This window comes from Saccostrea cucullata, unplaced genomic scaffold, assembly GCF_032062105.1.
Source record: "Saccostrea cucullata isolate Sc308-1 unplaced genomic scaffold, CSIRO_AGI_Scuc_v1 ctg969, whole genome shotgun sequence".
Classification (NCBI taxonomy): Eukaryota; Metazoa; Mollusca; class Bivalvia; order Ostreida; family Ostreidae; genus Saccostrea; species Saccostrea cuccullata.
Window position 1 is genome coordinate 200,482 of NW_026932596.1, and position 24,103 is coordinate 224,584.

Genomic DNA, 24,103 nt, shown 5'->3' on the forward strand with positions numbered 1-24,103 from the left:
ATTATGTATCAATAAAATAAAACAAAACTAAAAGAATTACCACCAGTAATAACTTTTTCTTTGTGTCATGATATGCTGTATACATGTCAAAATATCTGATGAACAAAGGGACAAATGAAAAGTTTTTTTGAAACTCCAGGAATGCTCAATATCATTGAAGATATGAAAAACAAAAAATCCCCAGGATCAGCTGGGTATACAGTACAAGTTTTTTCTTGGAAATTTTAGATATTTTTGTTATGAAATCTTTAAATTAAGGGTGTTTAACGGGAACATTTTCACAGTTCCAATCTCAGGGGGTAATAAAATGCATTCCAAAAGAGGTAAAGGATAGAAAATATATACTGAAAGGAAAAAGAAACGCATATTTTACTTTTAAATTAAATTAAAACTATTATTTCGAAAATGTTTTCCGGTATTGTTATCAAACATTTTAATTCATCTTTAATTTACCAGTTACCAAAATCTTGTGTGACTTTGACTGATAATTCTTGAGTTATTGAAATTGATATGTGGATACCCCCCCAAAATTAAAATAAAAATTCTCATAATCTCCCTTGCTCATTGGTACACAGCCAATTGTGCCTAACGTTAATTTAACATGAAAATTAACGTCAATCGAGCTTATACATGAATTTAACGTTAAAAAATTAACGTTAAATTAACGTTATTTTCATGTTAAATTAACGTTAAGCGTTAAATTAACGTTAATTAGTTCACACTAATTTAACGTTAAATTGCATAAAAATTGTGTGCATATTTTTGGAATTTTCCTTCCTATTCTTCCAGAAAAATAAATGTTCTTGAATCATAAAGAAGCTTAACTGATACTACATGTAATCATAATTATTTCTCTAAAGGTACACCAGAAGCTCATCAGTTTTGCACTTTTCCTTGTAGCACTGCAGAAAGCTAGGCTTGCATGTTGACTTCATCCCTGGTGTCACTTTCTTTTCAATTTGAATATATCCAAAAGGATAAAGGGACCCTTCAGCTCTTTCAACAAAATCTCTAAAATTCTGAGCATTGCCTCCGATTTCAAATTTTCTGAAGAAAAGAGAAAAAACACCAATTCATCTATTAATACTTTTAATCAGGCATATTCAATACAATGCTACAAATCTTCTTTCTTTTTCCAATCTGAAAAAGAAGAGAGGCAAACACATATATTATAATAATTATATGAAAATAAAATACATACATTAACATCTCAAATTTGTCTAAAATATAATGAATGAAACAAGAGGTCCTTTGTCCACATCCCTCACCTGAGCACATGGGCTAGCTAAAAACACAGATCAGTTAAGTATTGAGAAGCTTACTTTATACTTATTGGGGGAGGGGGATTTGAATTTTCCATTACTTGAAAATGTCACTATTACAATCCAGCATACATATATTATTTTGCCATACTTGAAAAGAAGATTTTTCCAACACATTTTTTTCCAACACAGATTTTTGCCTGATCTCCCATTATGACCCCTCGCTAACCCCCAATCCCCGGGGCATTATTTGAATAAATTTAAATTTTTACTACTTGCAGATCATGTCAATTTGAGAAAACATTTTTTTCTGTTCTGGAGAAGATTCTTTTTCCTATGCATTCTTATGCAAGTCTGTGATCCCTCATTGTGGCCACATCCTAACCCCGGGGGTCATGATTTGAACAAAATGAATCCACATCACGTCATCAGATTAATCATTCCTATCCTAATGCTTCTGAAGAAGATTTTTAAAAGGTTTTTCCTATGCATTCCTATGTAAAATTTCGGTCGGCCATTGTGGCCCCATCCTACCCCCGAGGGTCATAATTTGATCAAACTTGAATCTACACTACCTGAGGATGATTCCACATAAGTTCGTAGAAGATTTTGAAAAGGTTTTTCCTATGCATTCCAATGTAAAACTTGGGAACAAATTTGAATCTACACTACAGGGGTCAAGAGGTCATAGATGTGCGTATCGATAAATGTTCAATGGAATTTCACAGTGACGTCATAAAGGGTCGACACGCATTCAGTGTCTTGTATACATGCCATTGGTTTTGAAAAATAATGCATTTTGCATGTTAAAAGCCACAGACAGCATGATCAGGCAAATATAAAGTATGAATAAGTCACAAATGTAAATATAAGTAATAAGGTATCATTTTAAAATATCCAACGGGCAGCGGGCTATAAATACGGGTTGGTACGAGATTAAATTCATTATAAAGCCCTTCAGGCTTTATAGAATTTAATCTTGTAAGTCATGACCAACCGATATTTATGTCCGGATAGATGTTTAAAAATACCTTATTTCTTAAGTAAGACTGAAAGTCCATTGTGCCCCCCCTCCTTCCTGGGTTGAAGAGGCTTGAAAGTACACTATCTGAGGATGCTTCCATTTAAGTTCCATCTTTCCTGGCCCAGTGGTTCTTGAGAAGAAGTTCAAAATGTGATCTGAGCTTTCGGCTCAGGTGAACTAAAAAGCTACTAGTATTTAAAAACTATATACTTCCATATATATTACTATACAGAGAGACTGGCAAACAGACATTGCATTTCCAGTATACTTTCAAAAAAAAAATAGGGGTGACATATTAAATGGGTTTAAATATTTGATATGTGTTCAGAATAAATACACTTTACCTGGTATTTTGAAGATTGCTTAAGGTGATGAAATATATTCACTTTCTTGTGATTATAATGTTCATGTCAGCAAGACTTTATACTGAGTTAACCTACAATTATAAAAAAAATAATTAAAAATCATTTATTTGAAATGTAATATCTGCAACATATATGATATTCATAGATAGAAACCAAATTTTAAGTGCAGCGTCTGATTCAAAGCAAACTTTTAGTACAGTGAAAGCAACTTGGCTTTAAATTTGTCTCTTTAGCATAAACTCTAGATCAATTTATAAAATTTTCTAAATGAAAATTATGAATACACTATGTATGTACTATTTTATAAATAACCTTTATTCCCCCATGGTTATCCGGAAAAACATCAATTCAAGGAGGCACCAAGGAATGGTATATAGAGGCTGTAGTCTGCTGTTTTCTCCATGTCTTGCATACAAGTATCTTTTCTGTATTATGCAGTAAAAGAAAAAAATCTTGATTTAATAATGCTTATAAAATGTTTCTGAACAAAATATTGACAAGTGTCAAGTAGTGACAAGTAATTAACTGGTATTTTAAAAAATCAGTTAAGGTGTGTGAATGTAAATGCACTGTCATTACATTTACTCTGGGAATTGTTTACATTTTGTTCCACTTTCAATACCTGTTTTGAGTTCCACTGGCATTATAATTTAGGCAGCTTGGTTCTTCCGAGTCTCGACGACAAAGTCCGATTTGATCCATTTCAGAAGTGTCAGAAGTGCGAGTCAGATGTGATACCGAGTTCCAGCTGTTTAAAATACAATGAAATAAATATTAAATCGGGTTTTTTTCTCGATAATGATGAAACCAATTAAGATGAACTGTTAGAATCAGGGAAAACATCGCTCACATTGCGTGTTTAACTTCAACTTCGAGATGGTTATTGTTAACTTGTACACAATTTCTACTTTCACTTTCGAATTTTCTCCGTATCGTATGTAGGCTTCAGTGTTCAAACAAATTTAACCAACTGAACAATAAATAGACCTAATAAAATAGTAATGCTGATATACAAATATCCAACATAGCAAAGATCTGGCACGTCGTTCACAGCATGGATAGGATACTACAACGTATACAGATACAGTGGAGTCGCCAATTCCGGGTCGTTTCCTATTCCGGGTCACTAGCGTGTATTTTATGCCTAGTGTTAAAGTTTAAGCGCAAAAAACTTAATGAATACGCTGGTTATGAAGATCTGGTCTTTCTGTATGTAATTAATTTTAAAATTTTTAATATCAACTTTAAGAGAGCATCCGACAATCGAAATTCTGAAACGCACGCATAAAAGACTTGGATGTTTCTGCTGCGGTGACGGGCTACTTTCATTTTTGTTAGCTGCAGAAAGGCTGATATAAAAGTTCTAGATAAATAATAAGAGCTCGAAAGTATGGCAAATGCATTTAGTTTTAACTCAGAAATCAATCGTAATGATCGCTGCTCAAATAAAATTATAGAAATTATTAAATCAAATTGTAGTAGTTTCTCCAATTGCGGGTCAGGCAATCTCATGGCATGAACATGTCAAAATTCTATGTACAAAACCAATTGAGAACCATGTATTTACCTTGATTATCAAAAGTATTCTAACTGGAAAATGTTTTTTTTTTTTTATTAAAATCCAGTTAACCCTTCAAATGCATTTTTTAAATAAATGAATTTAATTGCATTATTTTTCATCCCTATACATTTTTTTCACTCTGCATACTGCAATTTGTTTTGTTGTAATTCTTTAAAAAATAATTTAATTATATTTCTGTGGTTGTTTTACTTTTTCCAAGCTGCATGAATTGTTTTATGTTTCAACATCATAAAAATCGTGTTCCTAAACGTTACATGAATATTACACGACTGTGAAGTCACATGACCCGGAAATGGAGAAAATGATTCGTAACTGGAGAAGCTAGGCCTTGCTGAAATACCCTTGTAAATATTGTTCCCGCGTGTAGCAACTTTGAAAACGAAAAGGTGTTTGGATGACTCACTACTTTTCAATACACATATTGCATAAAATATAAATTGAATAGATTTGCAAAATATCAACGAAACACCCTGACGTGACCCGGAATTGGCGACTTCACTGTAGCCTGCAAGGACTGTTGAGTAATTATTGGTTATGTTGCTGTACATAAACTAGTGATAAAGTTCAAACATTTAGGGACCTCTGAAATTATGAAACTCTCAAAAACGTAATATTACAAAGACTACAAAATACAGTGATTTAAGCAGTTCCGGATCGTAACGGGAAAAACACTCAGTAAATTATTTATGCAGGACTTGTGTTTGATTTCTATATTGAAATAAATAGTCCTTCATTTACTCTTTCAAGCCACATTAATATTTTTTTTAAAACGTTATACTTTATAATCGAAGTTTTCCAATTAAAATATGCTGGAGTTCAAGCAGTTTAGGTGATTTCAAGTAGTTCCGGTTTTCGCCACCTATCGTTGTTATTTATAGTTGTAACAACAGAGGTCGTCTCAAAATTCATTTTTAACTATCAGATCTTAAGTTAATAGGGACAATAATATTTTTTTTCCCACTTTTTAAGACCTGAGATCGAAAATGGAATATCAATTATATCATATATAAAGAAGAAAAGATCATGTTTCAACAACTTTATTAACGATAAAATAAACTATCAAATATTTTTTTTTTAAAAATAAATAAACATATTATGGTACAATAAAAATCAGAAAATTGCATTGAAAAGGCTAGAAAAAATCATCAAAATAAAAAATATAATTAATCAAAGAATTGTTGTTCATATCATACAAAAAACTAGAAATATGTCCATAAGACATAAATGCCCAACACATAATTCACCAGTTCACTGAATTGTATGCACATGATACTAAATATAATCAGGCTTACCAAGGGTAAGAATGGCCTCAAACCCCGAAGACACCAGAGAGGGACGGATGTGCGTCTATGCTCGTCAGTGTCGGGTAGAAGAAAGGCGCTAAAAATAGGAGACCTGTAATCAAGTAATCCAACCCCGAACCCGATGTAATTAAGAGTATTTATACTACATTCCCCCCGTTCATGTAGAAAGAGTAATTATATAAAAATGAATCATTTTAAGTACGACTTGTTTCATACAAATTTTCGGAACTCTTTTGTGAAGAAGAGATATAAAGTGTATCACTGTATACAAACGTTCATGTGTCGTACCCTGCCATGTGCGCTGTTGACAGTTGCGGAAATGAAAGTCAAGGTATCGTAATATGTACACAAAATACAAATTAAATATGTACAATTTTATTTTTTAAACGAACTTGAAAAGATGTGTAAACATCTAAAATAGTTCGTGTTTTATTATTATAATTTTTTTTTGTTTTTGTTTTTTTGTAAATAAAAACATGTTAAAAATTATGATAATGAAGGCTGATGCATGCTACACTCGAGATGTGTAAACATCATAATGAGTGCATACATGCTAATGAAATGTCAGAATAAAAATATAAAATAATAATATATACATGTACACAGTTAAATCTTATAGAAATCTTTGGCATTTTGATTGCAGATAAGAATGAGAATATGTGCAGGGATGTTGAGGTATCGTGATGCTTGTGTAGCTACAGAGGAAACGGACCAGGGACCACGAGTAGAAAGATACGGACTGTCAGATTCAAGTAGGAGTTTGTCAAGAGGAATCTTCCTAATTGTAGACGACACAGATTTTGGCGCTATTCCAAATTTTACATTTGGTAGAGATGACTTCCATTTCTCAAGTTCATCCAAAGTTCCTGTGAAGCAGTGCCTATGAACTGGAATGTGTAAGGCATCCATGTCTTTCAGAATAGACAGAATGATGTCTGCTGCCTCACCATCCGAAGAGTCTCTAGAATGAACAATTAATGGTTTTTCTGTTAATTTTGCCAAGGAGACACATTCTTGGAAGAACTGAATTTGATGATGTTTGGTTCTCTGTTTACAACTCTCCGCTTGACAGTGCTGATGAACTGAACATTTTGATGTTAAGTCAATTCCTACTTCCCCTATTGCTACACAAGATGACACAGACACAAGATGAAGCAAAGTTTTCCAGTATTGAGGCCAATTGGTATGTACAAGATGAGGATGGATCCCAAAAGAAACGTAAACATTTGGATTAAAATGAACCTGATTTTCCCAAAGTTTCCAGCTGGTTGGGAAAACATAATTTGCAATAACTGCTTCTATATTTTGAATATTTGCACTAAAATGGTTTGCCAAAGCTTGAAAATTGGGTACTTTATTTCTTTTACACAGTTGATCCAGATGAAAATGAGAATCTGCAATTGGTAGAAACGTTTGACTGGAAGGAACTTGGAGAATCTGTTGTCCATGAATATTACATAACAAGGTTGAAGAACGGAGGTGTGAACGTTGAGTAGAGGTGAGTTCTTTAATTATGTTGCTAATGAGTTTCCAATGTAGTAAAGATAGTAAATGGTTTGGAGGTCGAATGGTGAGGTTATGTGGCAGATTCTGAATTCCAACTATTTTACAGAACTGGTTGAAGATGAGAAGATCTACACTGGAAAAAGGTGGTTCAGAGCTTTTGAGGGGATGAAACTGCTGGTTCTCTTGAACGTATGGAAGTAAATTTCTGAAAGGAATCTCTAAAAACTGTGCTACTGTATGTAAAAAACCAAGTATAAGGAAACACCATTCAGAAAACTTCTGATCACTAAAATATGCAGAATCTGAAGGATGAACATTGATGTGTTCATGGAATAGTTTACATGGAGTAGATGATTGTTGTTGACATTGCCAACATGCGGTAAGCGGATACAAGAACCAAGGAAGATGCATAAGTATAATATGCCTCTTCATAACTCCTGCAGAAAAACTACACAAAGAGCATTTTCTCTTATTTTTTTAGAGGATCCAGAAGAAGGTTGAATATTCTCTTGGTCTTCATCAGGTGAATAATCAGGGATGAAGTTACTTTCCTCAAAGTTGAGATTATAGAGACTCTCTGCAGAAGCCATTTGAGTAGATGTCAGATAACTAAAGAAATAATACGGAAGTAAGTTTGTATGAAACTAAAAGGAAAGAAAATGTTAACTTTATCAATTATACAAAAATAAATTGTTGATGAAGTGTAAACTTCTTTCAACAATGAGATTAAATATTTACAATAAAAGTTTTAAAAGATCTATCTGAAAATGTACATTTATCAAGCATAAAAATAGTAGTCACAGATATCAGCTATTTACAATAATCTTTCAGGTATTTGGGAGTCTTAACTATTCTCCCCCCTCTTGTCCTAGTAGAACTAACATTTTGTGTTTTGTAGGACTCAGAGGATGAAGCAATGTCTGGTGGAGGTTCAAAAGCCGGAGAAACCCCTGATGGAGTGATGTCACTAGTTTCCCCTGCAGGCACATCAGTACCTTGAGTCTCGGTGGAATCACCAGCGACATCACCCTGGTCTTGTTCAGAAAATAAATCATTTCTCATCTGTCTGAGGCTAAATGGAACTGGGCTATTACAAAGTTTTATTCTGTCATGATGAACTACCTGTTCCCCTTTCTTGTCTTTAATTTTATACAATGGAGGGTTGGTATCTACCACTAAATAAGGCCCTTTCCAAGGAGATTTTAATTTTCTTGATTGACCAACTTTGCTTGCTGAATTAGCCAAAAGAACTATATCCCCACTTTGAAAACTATTTTCAAGAGCTCGTAAATCATAATTTTTCTTTTGCCTAAGTTGTGACGATTTGATTTGTGATCTGCAGATTTCATGGGCTTCAGACAGATGTTTCTCCAACTCTTGAACCCAAACAGAAGGCTCACAAGGTTTCAGAATTTGATCCTGTGTACCAGACATGAGATGGAGTGGGCGGATGACTTCCCTACCTAACATCAACCTGTTGGGGGTAAACCCTGTTTGTTTGTGAACTGTTGCTCTTAAAGCCATGCCTAATAGAGGAAGATGTTTATCCCAATCTCTATTTTTATTTTCTACAAAACAGCGAATCATTTGAACGATTGTCCTGTTATATCTTTCTACTTGACCATTAGAACTAGGATGGTAAGGAGTTGTTCTTTTCTTTGTTATTTCTAGTGATTGACACAGTGATTTAAATAATTTTGATTCAAATTGTCTACCCTGGTCTGTAAATATTTCTAATGGACATCCAAAATTGACAATGAAATGTTCTACAAACATTTTTGCTATTTGTTCTGCATTTTGATCTGGTATAGGTACTATTTCTATCCATTTTGAAAATTGATCTACCATAACCAATATATATATATTTCCAGCCTCACTCGGGGGAAAGGGACCCAGAATGTCGAGATGAACCCTCTCCATGGGATAACCCGCATGAAATGTTTTCAAAGAAGCCCTAGCAGTTTTAGTAGGTTTCTTGTTAGTATTGCAGGCAGAGCAGGACTTAACATAATCGTGACAGTCAGTAGTCATATTGGGCCAAAATGCAGATGATTTCAATGTTGCTAAAGTTTTTTCTATCCCTAAATGACCTGAAGATTTTGTATCATGGGACAGGGAAAGTACTTTTTGTCTCAAAGATGTAGGGACTACAATGCAAACTATTCTATCAGGACATTTCACCCATTCATAGAACAAAACACCATTTTGAATGAAGAGTCTATCTTTACATAACCAAAGTGCCCTAGTTTCCGGACTGGTTAGTCTAAGTTCAAAATCTGATGGTTCTATGTGCTTTTCTAACCAATGAAAAATGGGACTTATGTTTGTGTCATCTCTTTGTTGTTGACTTAAATGTTGATCTTTGAATGTTTCAGACCAGTTAGAAGAAGTTTGATGAATGTTTTGTTGCTGTGTTTGTTCGCAGGATGTGGTCAATATTTTGGGTGAAGAAAGATTGTCCGATTTGATACTTAGCGGAATCACATCATCCACGTCCAGTTGAAATCTTGACCATTGATGGTGGGCTCTCGTACAATAATGACATCCACCACAAGGGAGACTATCCAGTGATCTTCCAGCGTCGTAACAGTCACATTCAGGAATGGTTTCAGGAATCCTTGACAAGGAGTCGGCATTGACATGGGAGGATCCTGATCTATGTTTGATCTGAAAGTCATATGAAGATAACTCCTCCAGCCATCTTGCCAGTTGACCTTCAATATGTTTGAACCTCATCAACCATGTGAGACTGTTGTGGTCTGTTCTGATGATAAATGGCCTACCTAGGAGATAATGTCTGAAGTGTCGACAGAACTTCACCACAGCAAGTAATTCTTTCCTTGTCGTGCAGTATCTGCGTTGTTCCTTAAGTAAAGTATGACTGGCATAACTGATAACATCTTCTTTACCATCATTGATTTGATATAGGACTGCTCCAATAGAATGATGGGAAGCGTCGGTATCCAGTAAAAATGTACCGTCTGGAGTTGGGAATTTCAGACATTCTGGGCTGGTCAAGGCAGTTTTCAAGTCATTCATAGCATTCTGGTGATCTTGAGTCCAGTTGAATTTAGCTTTCTTTTGAAGTAAGTCGTACAAGGGTATCGCTAACTTTGCAAAATTCTTAATATGATCTCTGTGGTAATTAACAAACCCTAAGAAAGCTTGAAGTTGTGTTTTGTCTTGAGGGGTGGGCCACTCGTTGATTGTTTTTATTTTATCTGGGGAAACATGTACACCTTCATGATTGATTATCCTACCCAAAAATTCTACTTCTTGTCTGAACAGAGTGCATTTATTTGGTTTTAATTTTAAATTGTATTCTCTAAATCTTTCAAAAGCTTTTCTGAGATTTTCTAATGGTTCTGAGAAATTTTTGCCCAAGACTATGATGTCATCTAAGTAGACTAAGAGTTCTTCCCAAGTCATACCTCTCAGAACTAGACCCATTGCCCTTTGGAAAGTTGCGGGTGCATTGCACAACCCAAAAGCCATTCTTTGGTGTTCAAAAAGTCCATATTTAGTCAAAAAGGCTGTTTTCTGTTTGCTATTTTGATCTATTTCGATTTGATAATAGCCCATGGCTAGATCCAAAGTGCTAAAGAATTTTGTGCCATACAGAACATCCATACAGTCAGAGATAAGGGGTAGTGGATAGCAATCTTTAACAGTCCTAGCATTTAGATCCCTAAAATCTACACAATATCTGACACTACCATCTTTTTTCTTGACTAAAACTGGAGCAGATGCCCACTCGGAACAAGATGGAGTAATGACCCCTGCATCTAACAATTTCTGTAAGTGCTCTTTTTCTTTATCTTGAAAACCTAGTGGAGTTCTTCTGAATTTTTGTTTTACAGGAGCGGCATTTCCTGTATCAATACTGTGTTTTACACCTTTCAGACAACCTAAATCTAACTCCCCCTGGGAAAATACGTCTGAATATTCTTGTAATAAACACCCTAACATTTTGACCTGTTCTTTATCTAATCCTACACTTGACCTATCAAAAAGATCTTGAACATGACTAGGTAGTGCTAGATTTTTGGGTGTGTTATTATCAAGGGATGTTCTGTTAATGACAAGTTGGGGATCTGTTTCGTTTGTCACAACTTCAACTGGCTCTGCATTTGCAATGTGTTGACCTACTTTTAATTTCACAGTTTTGTTTGAATCATTGACAACCTTCACTTTCAGAGTCTCACCTTCACCCAGAACTGAAGAACACAGAAATTCTGAAGAATCAAAGGGTTCAACTATAAAATTGGAGTCTAGTGGCCTGCTTAGAGCACAACTGACAAACCCCACTGAATTTGCTGGTATGACAGATCTACTTTGAACAGTTACCCTTGCAACTTTGATTTGTTCACCTTGTATGTTCTTTATATTTGCTGTAACTGCTTGTTTGCCAATTTCTAAGATGTTTCTCCTAAGATCAATAACACAGTGATTGGCCTCTAAAAAGTCTAACCCCAAAATTACTGTATCTTTCATGTCAACTGCACACATATCGATAGAGTATGATTGAGTCCCTATCTGACACAAAACATTTTTGTACAGTTGCCCCGTTATTTCGTTTCCACCTAAACCTTTTATTGTCATGTTTTGTGAAGCTAGAATGGAATTGCTTTCACTCGGGAAAATACTTTTATTGACCAAGGTCACCATAGCTGCTGTGTCAACAACTGCTGTTGTTTGATGGCCATGGACAACAAAAGGAATCTCCAGAGTCAAACCTTTTGAATTTTGATTGATGTTTATTTGAAGATTCTGACCTTGTTGTTCATCATTAACCAGGCTACGGTCAGCTAGACTGGTTACTTGGCGTTTAAATTTTCTGAAGAATTTGGGGAGCTGGTAGAGGATTGTGGTTTTGTTGGAGTAGACCTGTACGGACTTGGTGTTCTGTATTTGAATGGAGATGGAGATCTAGATGTTTGAAATGACTTGTTTTGCATTGTTGAATTTTGAGTGTTTTTGAAGGGACTGTTAGATCTGAAGGGTTGACTGTAATTTATAGGACTGTTTGATCTGAAGGGTCGACCGTAATTTATAGGACTGTTTGACCTTGACCTAGATTCGAACCTTGGTGTAGTTCTTGAAACCGCAGTATTTGATAATTTGTCATCCAGTGTTTGTTTAATACTGAAGACCATGTCTGTGAGTTTTGAAATTTTGTCTTCCATTTGTTCCAACTTTTTTGTTTGTTGTACTGGTGATGATTCAAATGAGACTTGTCTGTGATAATAGGGCTTACTAGATCCATAAACTGCTTGTTGATTTGCGATTGATGTTCTCATGAGATCTAGAGCTTCATGGATGTCCTTGGGATTCTCTTCAATCACTGTCCAGGCAGCTTCTTTATCCCTGCATCCCCTAAGGAAGTTTTCTGTTGATATTTGATTGACTAATCATTTTCCCGATTCTTTGTAGCCATCGATGGTGATGAAGTGAACTCTTTGTGCAAATTGTTGAAGTGATTCCTCCTCATGTTGTCTCATGTACTGCAGCTTGCGTCTAGCTGAGATTGGGTTTTCTTTAGTATTGAACCTCCTACTCATTTCCTTTTTAATCTTTTTGTAGCTGTCTAGATCCAGTTTACAGACATATTCTAAGGCTTCCCCCTCTAAACTAGTGAACAATTTGTCAGTACGTTTCTTTTTTCCCCAATCATGTCTGTCAGCTATCTTTTCAAATTGTGTGATGAATGTGTCCCAGCTGATCTTTCCATCACCACTAAATGTGTGTAATTTTGATGTTGGACTACGACTTTTTTGTCTGTGTCTGCGTCTGTGATGGTGTCTGTCATAGTCAGAGTCACTACTGGAGGAAGAAGAAGAGGAGGATCGTGAAGATGAGGAGGAAGAAGAGGACTGATATCTTGGTTTTCTGTGATGCTTTCTACCTCTTGTGTTGTCATCATGTATGCTGTCAAACATGTGTGATCTTGAATGAGTATGTGTGTCTTTGCTTTCTTGATTTTTGCTTTTTCTGTTTTGTTTTGTGTCTGATTGCTCGGCTATGTTACGGAAGGTCAGAGTTCACATTCCTTGTAACATCGTATTGGAAGTTTAATTGTGACGTCATTGAAATTTAACAAGCTACAAAAATTAATTAACGATATGATCATGCGTAAATAGCAACTTGAATTTATATATTTTATCGATTATTCATAAAATCTTGTAAAATTGCAATACTTGATAGCGATACAGTCGAGTAATAGAAGAAAGCCTTTTGTCAAATATGACGTCATCAGCCTTGACATGACGCAGTTCAAGTGATCCGGAGGAGTAAATTCACTGGTTTAATAATTACAAGAATGATTAAATAAATGTGATACCATTGCGAATTTTTAGACCTAATCATTAAAACTAAAAGAAAATTATTTATTAAATACAATGTGTATAGAATATGAATTTATCTAGTAGCATCGAAGCTGCACAGGGATAAGGAATATAGAGAATATCGCTAAAACGATGAGCGTATTCGTGATATACATCAAAAGTGCAAGGGCATAGACTATTTTGTTTGAGCTGAAATTTGGAATATTTATTGCTCATATAGTGTATATTTTGAAAAGTGCTGGGAGCTGTTGCATAACATTAATTTTATTTATGTAAGCGAAGTGGAAATTTTTAGCTATTATAAGTGCAAAATTTTAAGTCTTCGCAAACAGCACTGACTAAGCATGCTTTTAATGTGTATCAATTATTTTCTTGAAAAACAAGCGTATGCCCTTGCACTATCCACATTTCCAACATTCAGCTTAACAATTCTATTTTTATACTTGACAAACAGCTGATACGTTATTTTAACTGCATTATTGATGCTATATTACCTTTTTACAAGTATTGTTGCTCTGTTAAATTTTTTTAAAAGAAGCAATACATATTAAAACGGTGCAAAGGTAACATTTTCCATATCGGTCCTTAACATAGCTGAGTGTTTATTGTCAGAGTGTTTTCTTGAGTAAATGCTATCTGGTGGCATAGCACTTAACCATTTTTTCTGCTGTGTTTCTTGTTCTAAAGCAAACTCTGCTTTCTTTCTTCTCTCTCTCTCTAATTGCAACTGCTCTTCCTGTCTCTCTAATTTAACACTCAACTCTCTCATGCTAGTATCTTGATCTCTCATGCCATAGAACACATCGGAGTCTAAACTAGTAGCACCCCCAAAAGACACTACTCCATTGTCTTCCCATTTTTTCCATTGTTTCTCTGATACATCTGTACATTTACCTAGGATATTTGCATTTAACTCGTATCGTTTTCTAATTCCTATAACATCAGTTATGGTACGTTGATCTAAGATCTTTGACATTTCAAATTCAGAAGCTGTTTGTAAATTGATTGAACCCATTGTGAGAGAAAAAAAAAATACCAAGAAAACAAGAAAATACTAGTTGTGTAAACAACCAGTGATTGTAAAATGAAATAAATTGTGAAAACAAAAAGAATCAGTAAAGAACGAAAAATCGAATTGTGTTTTGTTTTGAATTTGGCGCCAATGGCTGAGTGACTACGGTAAACAATGTAAATTTCACCGGATCAGAAAAAAAAAATATATAACCGAATTATCCTCGTCGCCAATGTTGTATATCTCTATATACTAAATATAATCAGGCTTACCAAGGGTAAGGCTGGCCTCAAGCCCCGAAAACACCAGAGAGGGACGGATGTGCGTCTATGCTCGTCAGTGTCGGGTAGAAGAAAGGCGCTAAAAATAGGTGACCTGTAATCAAGTAAACCAACCCCTAACCCGATGTAAATAACATAAAGCTTCATTTATGTAAAGAATCATTAGAAACAGAAACATTTATGTTTGCATAATTTTAAAATTATTCGGAACTGCTTAAAATCCGGAACTGCTTAAAGCACTGTACTTACTTTTAACAGAGACTTGATGAATCCTTTTTCCTCTGTGTTTTCAATTTCTGTTACAGCTGATGACGTCAAACATGACGTACAGTTTCGTCCGATAAAAATAAAACCGATCCTGAGAAAAGCTACGGACCATTTTTAGCCAGAAAAAAATCCAAATCCAAGTTGACATTTTGAAAGATAGACATAGAGCTTATAATTTAAGTCTAGATAAATTACTTTTTTAAGAATGTATGAAAAAAAAATGGACAAGGTGCAGAGGGTGCTAACAGTTAGAGCCCCCCCCCCCCTTTTCCCAAACCCACGCGTGTAACACACAACCTTGCACAAACACAAAGGCACTCGTGTTGGAAATAGTGCAGGAAATACTTTTTGAACCTATGGTATAATACTAACACAACTGTTATCTTTATATATTGGGGTTAAAAATTTATTTCCGACACAAGTGCCAATACCCCCCCCAACCCCCCACTGCCAACCCCCAACCCCGGCGGTTTTGAGCATCCACATATGGACATCTTGAATTAATAATTAATTAAATGTCACTAAAATGATTGGCAAGTATTGTTTAAAGTTAGGTCTAAAACTTGAATATTAACATTAATCTCCTGTTATTCTAATTAACATGAAATTAACATTAAAGAATTAACGTTAAATTCACATTAACATAAAATTAACATTAACTAATTAACGTTAATCTAATGTTAATATTTTGGTTCTACTTTTTTAAGACAGAACCCAAGCTCACTTAAAATTTTAATGTTAATTTAATGTTAAAAACTAACATGAAATTAATGTTAAGTTAAATTAACGTTAAAAATTAACGTTAATTCAATGTTAACTTTTTTAATGTTAACTTAACACAAAAGTAACATTAAACTAACATCAAGCTAACGTTAATTTAATGTTAATTGAGATTAACACTAAATTAACGTTAGGCACAATTGGCTGTGAACCAGTGTAACTTCCGTCAGCCATACCATGATTGCACGAAATTTATACCGATTGCAAATGCGGAAAACGTTGTCTTTAACTCCAATGCATCGATTAGCACTACAAAATGTGATCATGAAATTGTCATCATCAACATGCACGTGTTTTTGGCTTTTTATCATTTCCCTTACGTGATGCCATACATTTCATGGTGGAGTAGTTTTGACCAGCAATTTTAGTGCAAAGTAACAAAAATACATATATGACCAATTATCATAATTTTCGGCCACATAGTCATTGATTTTTCGCATTTTATGTTCTTATGCGTTTCTTTTTCCCTTCAGTATATGAAAAAATGGAGACCTGTCTCATTACAAAAAGAGATTTGACTCCAATAGAAAAGATTACAGTCATTAAAAAGCTTGCTATTCAAAAATTTGTACACCTATTCTCATATTACACATTTTGTTTTTTTTTGTGCATATGACAATATAATAAAACAATTTTATACGATATAACTGTTGTCTACAATTAAATTTTTATTGGGTAATTTATCTTTGCAGATTGAAGATCTAGGTCATATATATACAGTAAAGGTTTCAATGTCATGAAAATTACTTTTATGTTTGACTGCTAATGTAATAAAGAGCATGATCATGTACATGAATGTATATCTTTGGAAATTTAAATCTGATTAAAATCAGATCCTTGTTACTCTCTGAATTTCTGATGCTACAATCTTTGATATGAACAGCGACCATCAGAAATTCGGAGCGTAACAAATATCTAATTTAAATCAGATTGTGGGCACATTAAACACACTCCAATTTAGATTTTCTGCAGTAATATATTTTTTAATATTTGTGCAATATTTGACAAGAATTACTTACAGGTTGTTTGTTTTACATTGACCAATGAAATAATAATAATAAAAAAACTTTCAAGAGTGACATCGAGTATCAGCTGGATAAATAATATGTTTCAAAGTAATGTCTATAATTATTTCCTTAAAATCTGGAAAATTCTAATTGATAAAGGGTAATCTTCATAAAGTTGGTGGTAAGAATCAGAAGAATCTTGCATTTGACAATTAGATGAAGGAACTTAAGATGTCCTTGACTCCTTGTCAATATCTTTATAAGAAGATGGGCGCATTTGGCGGGTAATCTGCAGAAATCATTTGTACGAAACATTTATGGTTTAAATGTCAATGATTTGGTTGGCTGAACATACCTGGTTAGATTTTACAAACACGTCCATGGTTTTTTTTTAGTTTGAAAGACATTGTGAAATTGTAACATTTATGTCCATTTTTTTTTCTAGGGGGTACTATAACATAGTAATCTTTCACAAAAAATAAAACCTAAAATATTTAATGCATAGATGCATGATACGTGTACATAATAATAATAATATCCTTTATTTATACAGGATTTCACAATTAGTTTACAACTAGTTCACATTGTGGTTCTGAAAACATTTATACAGACAGAAGATTATGTACAGAAACATATAAATATAGAGCGAAAAGAATATAAAAATCAATATTTACAGATGGTTTGTCAAAGTGACGTCTATAAACATCAGAAGTATGATCTATGTGATTAACATTTTAGATTGTAGACTGGAAATAATTTCTTATATATGCTGATTTAAAACTTTGCAATGATGAACAATTCTTTAAAAATTCTGGCAATTTATTCCATAGCTGGGAACCGTAAATTGTAAAAGATCTTCTATAATATTCTGTTTTTGCCCTCGAATATACAATGAATTTCTTTGACTCAATCTTGTAGATCTGTTGTTTATTTCATGTACAAATTTAAAAACATCTAATTAATCTGGAGTTAATCCATTTAAAACTTTAAAAACAAGAGGTCCATGGGCCACATCGCTCACCTGAGAAGCTTTGATCATTCTGTTCTTTATGAGATTTCCCCCTTGTTATACATAATGCATCCCCACCCTACCCCACTGATCATAATTTAGACATTTTGAAATCTACACTACCCCATGATCCTTCCATGGGCACATATGCTTCAGCTTTTTTGGCCCAGTGGTTCTTGAGAAGAAGATTTTCAAAGATTTTTCCTATATATTTCTATGTAAAACTTTGATTCCCTATAATGGCCCCGCCCTTCCCCCGGGGGTCATGATTCCTACAATTTAGAATTTACAATACCCCAGAATGCTTCCACATAAGCTTCACCTTTTCAGGCCCAGTTGTTCTTGAGAAGAAGATTTTCAAAGATTTTTCCTATATATGTCTATATAAAACTTTGATTCCCCATTGTGGCCCCGCCCTTCCCCCGGGGGTCATTATTTGAACAATTTAGAATCTACATTATACCAGAATGCTTCCACATAAGCTTCACTTTTTTTGGTCCAGTGGTTCTTGAGAAGAAGATTTTCAAAGATTTTTCCAATATATTTCTATGTAAAACTTTGATTCCCCATTGTGGCCCTGCCCTTCCCCCGGGGGTCATGATGTGAACGAACAATTTAGAATCTACACTAAACCAGGATGCTTCCACATAAGTTTCAGCTTTTCTGGCCCAGTGGTTCTTGAGAAGAAGATTTTCAAAGATTTTTCCTATATATTTCTATGTAAAACTTTGATTCCCTATAATGGCCCCGCCCTTCCCCGGGGGTCATAATTCCTACAATTTAGAATTTACAATACCCCAGAATGCTTCCACATAAGCTTCACTTTTTCTGGCCCAGTGGTTCTTGAGAAGAAGATTTTCAAAGATTTTTCCAATATATTTCTATATAAAACTTTGATTCCCCATTGTGGCCCCGCCCTTCCCCCGGAGGTCATTATTTGAACAATTAAGAATCTACATTATACCAGAATGCTTCCACATAAGTTTCAGCTTTTCTGGCCCAGTGGTTCTTGAGAAGAAGATTTTCAAAGATTTTTCCTATATATTTCTATGTAAAACTTTGATTCCCTATAATGGCCCCGCCCTTCCCCCGGGGGTCATGATTCCTATAATTTAGAATTTACAATACCCCAGAATGCTTCCACATAAGCTTCACTTTTTCAGGCCCAGTTGTTCTTGAGAAGAAGATTTTCAAAGATTTTTCCTATATATGTCTATATAAAACTTTGATTCCCCATTGTGGCCCCGCCCTTCCCCCGGAGGTCATTATTTGAACAATTAAGAATCTACATTATACCAGAATGCTTCCACATAAGTTTCAGCTTTTCTGGCCCTGTGGTTCTTGAGAAGAAGATTTTCAAAGATTTTTCCTATATATTTCTATGTATAACTTTGATTCCCCATTGTGGCCCTGCCCTTCCCCCAGGGGTCATGATTCCTACAATTTAGAATCTACACTAAACCAGGATGCTTCCACATAAGTTTCAGCTTTTCTGGCCCAGTGACGTGGTTCTTGAGAAGAAGATTTTCAAAGATTTTTCCTATATATTTCTATGTAAAACTTTGATTCCCTATAATGGCCCCGCCCTTCCCCGGGGGTCATAATTCCTACAATTTAGAATTTACAATACCCCAGAATGCTTCCACATAAGCTTCACTTTTTCTGGCCCAGTGGTTCTTGAGAAGAAGATTTTCAAAGATTTTTCCTATATATTTCTATGTATAACTTTGATTCCCCATTGTGGCCCTGCCCTTCCCCCGGGGGTCATGATTTGAACAATTTAGATTCTACACTATACCAGGATGCTTCCACATAAGTTTCAGCTTTTCTGGCCCAGTGGTTCTTGAGAAGAAGATTTTCAAAGATTTTTCCTATATATGTCTATGTAAAATTTTGATTCCCCATTGTGGCCCCGCCCTTCCCCCGGAGGTCATCATTTGAACAATTAAGAATCTACATTATACCAGAATGCTTCCACATAAGTTTCAGCTTTTCTAGCCCTGTGGTTCTTGAGAAGAAGATTTTCAAAGATTTTTCCTATATATTTCTATGTAAAATTTTGATTCCCCATTGTGGCCCCGCCCTTCCCCCAGGGGTCATGATTCCTACAATTTAGAATCTACACTAAACCAGGATGCTTCCACATAAGTTTCAGCTTTTCTGGCCCAGTGGTTCTTGAGAAGAAGATTTTCAAAGATTTTTCCTATATATTTCTATGTAAAACTTTGATTCCCCATTGTGGCCCCGCCCTTCCCCCGGGGGTCATGATTTGAACAATTTAGAATCTACCCTACCCCAGGATGCTTCCACATAAGTTTCAGCTTTACTGGCCCAGTGGTTCTTGAGAAGAAGATTTTTTAATGACCCAACCCTATTTTTGTCTTTTCTTGATTATCTCTCCTTGCGAGGGGATATGTCCCTTCAGTTTAACAATTTAAATTTCCCTTCACCCAAGGATGCTTTGTACCAAGTTTGGTCAAAATTGGCCCAGTGGTTCTTGAGAAGAAGTCGAAAATGTGAAAAGTTTACAGACGGACGGACAGACGGACGACGGACAAAATGTGATCAGAAAATCTCATTTGAGCCTTCGGCTCAGGTGAGCTAACAAGGATGACAGTTCTATACGTAAAATAATCATCAATTGGCATCCATCTCAGTTGTTGAAACATTTCCGATGTAGGTGTATAAAATGTGGTATTTAAAATCACTCTAGCAGCTCGCTTTTAGAGTTTACATAGTTTGATAAGACCTTCTTTGTTTTTCATATTGCCCCAAACAGTACAACAATAACTAAAATGGGGAAAAACAATTGTATTAAAAAATTTTAACAGTAACTCAGAGGACATGAATGATCTTAATCTTGACAAAACACCTATTTTGGAAGCTAGTTTTTTTCGTTAAATTTTCAACGTGTTCAGACCATGTAAGACATCTATCGATGTAAACACGAAGTAGTTTCGCACAAGATACATTTTCAATCACAATACTACCCACATGTACATTATAAAATAGAAGATTAGAATTGATTTCGCTTGAGAACCAAACTGAACCAAAATTTATCTAATTCAAAATTTTAATACATCAGTACATAAAACGAAACTGACAAAATAAATGGTTGCTTGCCTGAATAAAAAAAAAATTAACGCCCCATGCCAGGCTCGAACCAAAAACTTTTCGCTTCGAGTGCACTGAACAGGTAGCCTAACTTTCTGAGCTATCACCGCTACACATGTTTATATGTCTTTAAAAGGACAAAGACGCACCTCATTGACACATTTGGATTTTGGGGGGAAAAGTTCATTTTTCGTTGTCTCTGGGTCTTTTTTAAAAAAAGTGTAATCGTTTCTTTGAATTAAAATATACACAAATAACGTTTCAAAATCATGGAGAAAAGACACAGACATAGAAATTCTTTAGAAAAATGTGTTTAAAAATGTACAATTTTGTACCAAATGTCTGATATGGCCAATTTTCAAGTTATGTTTTACCAAATCAAAGCTCAATTTCGGGAAAATATTTTCCGTTCCTGTTGCACAGAAACCCGATAAATTAAAAAAAAATGTTAAAATTTCATGTGACATGTCAATAAAATTTTAACTTTACAATTACGCCCAGGTTCCTGCCGAATGCCAATCAAAAGCGCCATCGTTCTTTGACTAGATCACGGAGGCTTGCTCCCGGCGTGTAATATTTCATTTATTTAAAAAAAACCTCATATACAATGTATTGTTTCATTATGACCGTATATGATTTTTTTTTAAATAATTAATACACGTCGGGAGCAAGCCCCAATCTGGCAAATTTTAGCACTTTCACTTCTCCCTCAGCTCTCTCTCTCTCTCAACACGTTCGGTTACCAAAGTTTTTGTTTCTATGATATGCTTCAGTTCAGAAAATGGAAACCATTTTTTTTTGTTTTTTTTTCTTGTTTAAATTCATATAATAAATACTCGGATATTAGGGACGTACACACTACACTCGGTCTCATCGTATATTCATCCCAGGCATTACCAGCTGATTACCTGTGTGTGATGTGCATGGAAACATAACTTGTTATCCCATTAAAAATAATGTAAGACGAATAAAATTTTAAAACAATAACAGTGGATTTACTTTCTAATGTTTATTAAATATTGTAAATGCAGGCATATGTATTTCCGATCTATTTTTATACCCTTTATCAGTGTTTATTTTTATGCTAAACACGATTGCTATATGACTGAGGAAATTACGATTATAATCTCAAAATACGGAACAGACCTTTCCACAAGCTCCAATTTCGATCAAAGTATCGTGCACGTCGCCGATGTTATTCATTTTTATACTTTAAGACACTAAACATCGTAATCAGTCATTCTATTACGTATATTTTCTCAATATATATATGTTGAAATTGTTGATTTAACAAGTCTGTCACGTATGATCAAACATATTTCAGACGAAATGTTAGTTTAAGTGTAGGACGTCTCCGGTTCTTCAATTACACGTTCTCCAGAATAACAACATGACGGCCTGCGAAGAGTGGATGTAGGCGAAAGCCTGTCCACTTCTCTAAAAAGAATAATTTTCTCAACAGTTGATACCTTCAGTTATTGAAAGTGATCTCTAATCGCGGAGGTAAAAAGAGCGTTGAACGTTAACGGTGCATGCGCTACCTATATTCAGGGGTGGTTAATTGGAAGTTTTGAATTGGATCTCTTTTTAAAATTACAAAGCCATTATCTTTAGATAAAGATAGTACATGTATATAGAAACCCTTAATTTAGTTTAACATAGTTCAGTACCTGCATCGCATTGCAAATGCATGATCAATACTGACCAGATGGATTTGGAATGCTGTATAATGACCTTGTATAATGCAGCAAAGATGAGCACACAGAATCGAAAATGTCATGACCAAAAGATATTTTGCTTGCATACCTATTTAATATAATGCCCATTTCTTTTGCTCTTCTAAATCATATTGTATTGAGGCTGATATATTACATTTACGATTTTTTTCACAGGCAGCAGACTGGTAACAAATTTAAAAGTAATTGACGTTTACCTTCTTGCACAGATTATTATGTTCCCCAAACGAAGTTGGGGAACATATTGTTTTTACTCTGTTTCTTCTTATTATTCTTCTTCTTCTTCTTCCTGGGTACTTATTTGTCCGGGAGTGATCTTGTTAACTGTTCATCCGATGTAGGTAAAACCTTTTTAGGGTCAGTAGACATGTTATGTAGATTTGTGGAATCAAGGTCATTTTGCGCGCACGTGCTTGCAAGAGCGTGCGCGTGCAACACGTGAAATGACCAATATAATAGATATAGCCGTAACTTTTTTATTTTTAGATGAAATGCTTTGAAACTCATAATTTAATTATCTATTAGTAGTATAGACATGATGACATGGTCAAAATAGCAAGATCTCACGTGCATGCACGTGTGCTTTGCTCTGATTGGCTGAAACTAAAGTCTCTTTATATTTCTTGTTTTTCGACGAAATCCTATGAAATTTTGAACATAGCCATGCATTAATATATCCTACTACATGATATATAGCATTTATCATAAAATTACGTGCATGCACGTGCGCTGCAATCTGATTGGCTTAAACTTTAAATAGCTATAACTGCCTTGGTTTTCAACCAAACAGGATGGGATTTGGAACATAGATAGATATAATGAACTTCTACAATATGATTTGGTCGCCATGCACATGCATACACGTGCGTGTACTTGCTCTGTAATCTGATTGGCTGAAACTTTAAACAGCTATAACTGCTTTGGTTTTCAACCAAACGGAGTGGGATTTAGAACATAGAGAGATGTAATGGACGTCTACAAGAAGATATGGACACCATGCTCATGTATGCACGTGCGTGCACGTGAAATGAGTTAAATCAAAATACACTTGAATGAGCGTAGTTTTAAAAACTTTTGAATTAAATACTTTAATATTTAGTATATTAAAATGTATAGATTGTGTAGACAAGATGATATGGTCATTACGCACATGCATTCACATGCGCACGCGTGCAATGCTAAAATTTGAATGAAGTTGGCGTTGTTAACGTCTCAATGCATAGATTTTGTCCTATTTAATGAAGCGTACAGGGAATATGGCACCAAAAGGGAGTTGGGGAGCGTTTGGGGAACATCTGTAACGGTCCCCGTTACAATTAGCACTAGTTTCTGATGACTTTGCATTTAATATAATTTTGTGAAGTATTAAAAAGTCTGTCTGAACTCCAGATAAATTAATACAATTGACCACATGAAAATCTACAACATATACAGCAAGCATCTCTGATGATTTCAAATGACAGATTTTCTGATCAATAATGCCTAACAATTATCTTTTTTTCATGTTACT

At 34.7% G+C, this 24,103-nt stretch overlaps 2 protein-coding genes and 2 long non-coding RNA genes across 5 annotated transcripts; 1 reads left to right on the forward strand and 3 right to left on the reverse strand.

Annotated features, from left to right (window-relative positions):
* Positions 1–1,072: 1,072 nt before the first annotated feature.
* LOC134235551 (uncharacterized) lies at positions 1,073–2,827 on the reverse strand. Its single transcript, XR_009985432.1, has 2 exons — positions 2,631–2,827; positions 1,073–1,140 (listed from the first exon to the last, which is right to left on the reverse strand). It is a non-coding gene; the product is annotated as an uncharacterized LOC134235551 (long non-coding RNA).
* Positions 2,828–2,989: 162 nt separating this feature from the next.
* Positions 2,990–3,594, reverse strand: LOC134235547 (uncharacterized). Its single transcript, XR_009985427.1, has 3 exons — positions 3,502–3,594; positions 3,274–3,399; positions 2,990–3,076 (listed from the first exon to the last, which is right to left on the reverse strand). It is a non-coding gene; the product is annotated as an uncharacterized LOC134235547 (long non-coding RNA).
* A 1,914-nt stretch (positions 3,595–5,508) lies between these two features.
* LOC134235538 (uncharacterized) lies at positions 5,509–7,303 on the forward strand. 2 transcript variants are annotated; one of them, XM_062717684.1, is made up of 5 exons: positions 5,509–5,868; positions 6,181–6,269; positions 6,595–6,755; positions 6,909–7,035; positions 7,150–7,303. In XM_062717684.1, exons 1-4 carry the CDS (start codon positions 5,722–5,724, stop codon positions 7,031–7,033), a joined length of 522 nt encoding a protein of 173 aa, XP_062573668.1. In that variant the 5' UTR covers positions 5,509–5,721; the 3' UTR covers positions 7,034–7,035; positions 7,150–7,303. The 2 variants fall into 2 exon arrangements, 1 of the variants encoding a protein (XP_062573668.1); XR_009985421.1 differs by lacking the exons at positions 5,509–5,868; positions 6,181–6,269 and having other exon boundaries at positions 6,584–6,720.
* Positions 7,304–12,454: 5,151 nt separating this feature from the next.
* On the reverse strand, positions 12,455–12,982 carry LOC134235557 (protein FAM133-like). Its single transcript, XM_062717694.1, has one exon. It carries the CDS (start codon positions 12,980–12,982, stop codon positions 12,455–12,457), a length of 528 nt encoding a protein of 175 aa, XP_062573678.1.
* Between the last annotated feature and the right edge of the window lie 11,121 nt (positions 12,983–24,103).

Coding starts and splice junctions, on each gene's coding strand:
- LOC134235538 (XM_062717684.1), top strand. CDS start 5,722: ATGAATCATTTTAAGTACGACTTGTTTCATACAAATTTTCGGAACTCT. Junction 6,270..6,594: donor CAGGGACCACGAGTAGAAAG/ATACGGACTGTC, acceptor CTCTGTTTACAA/CTCTCCGCTTGACAGTGCTG. Junction 6,756..6,908: donor GGATGGATCCCAAAAGAAAC/GTAAACATTTGG, acceptor TCTTTTACACAG/TTGATCCAGATGAAAATGAG.
- LOC134235557 (XM_062717694.1), bottom strand. CDS start 12,982: ATGTTTGACAGCATACATGATGACAACACAAGAGGTAGAAAGCATCAC.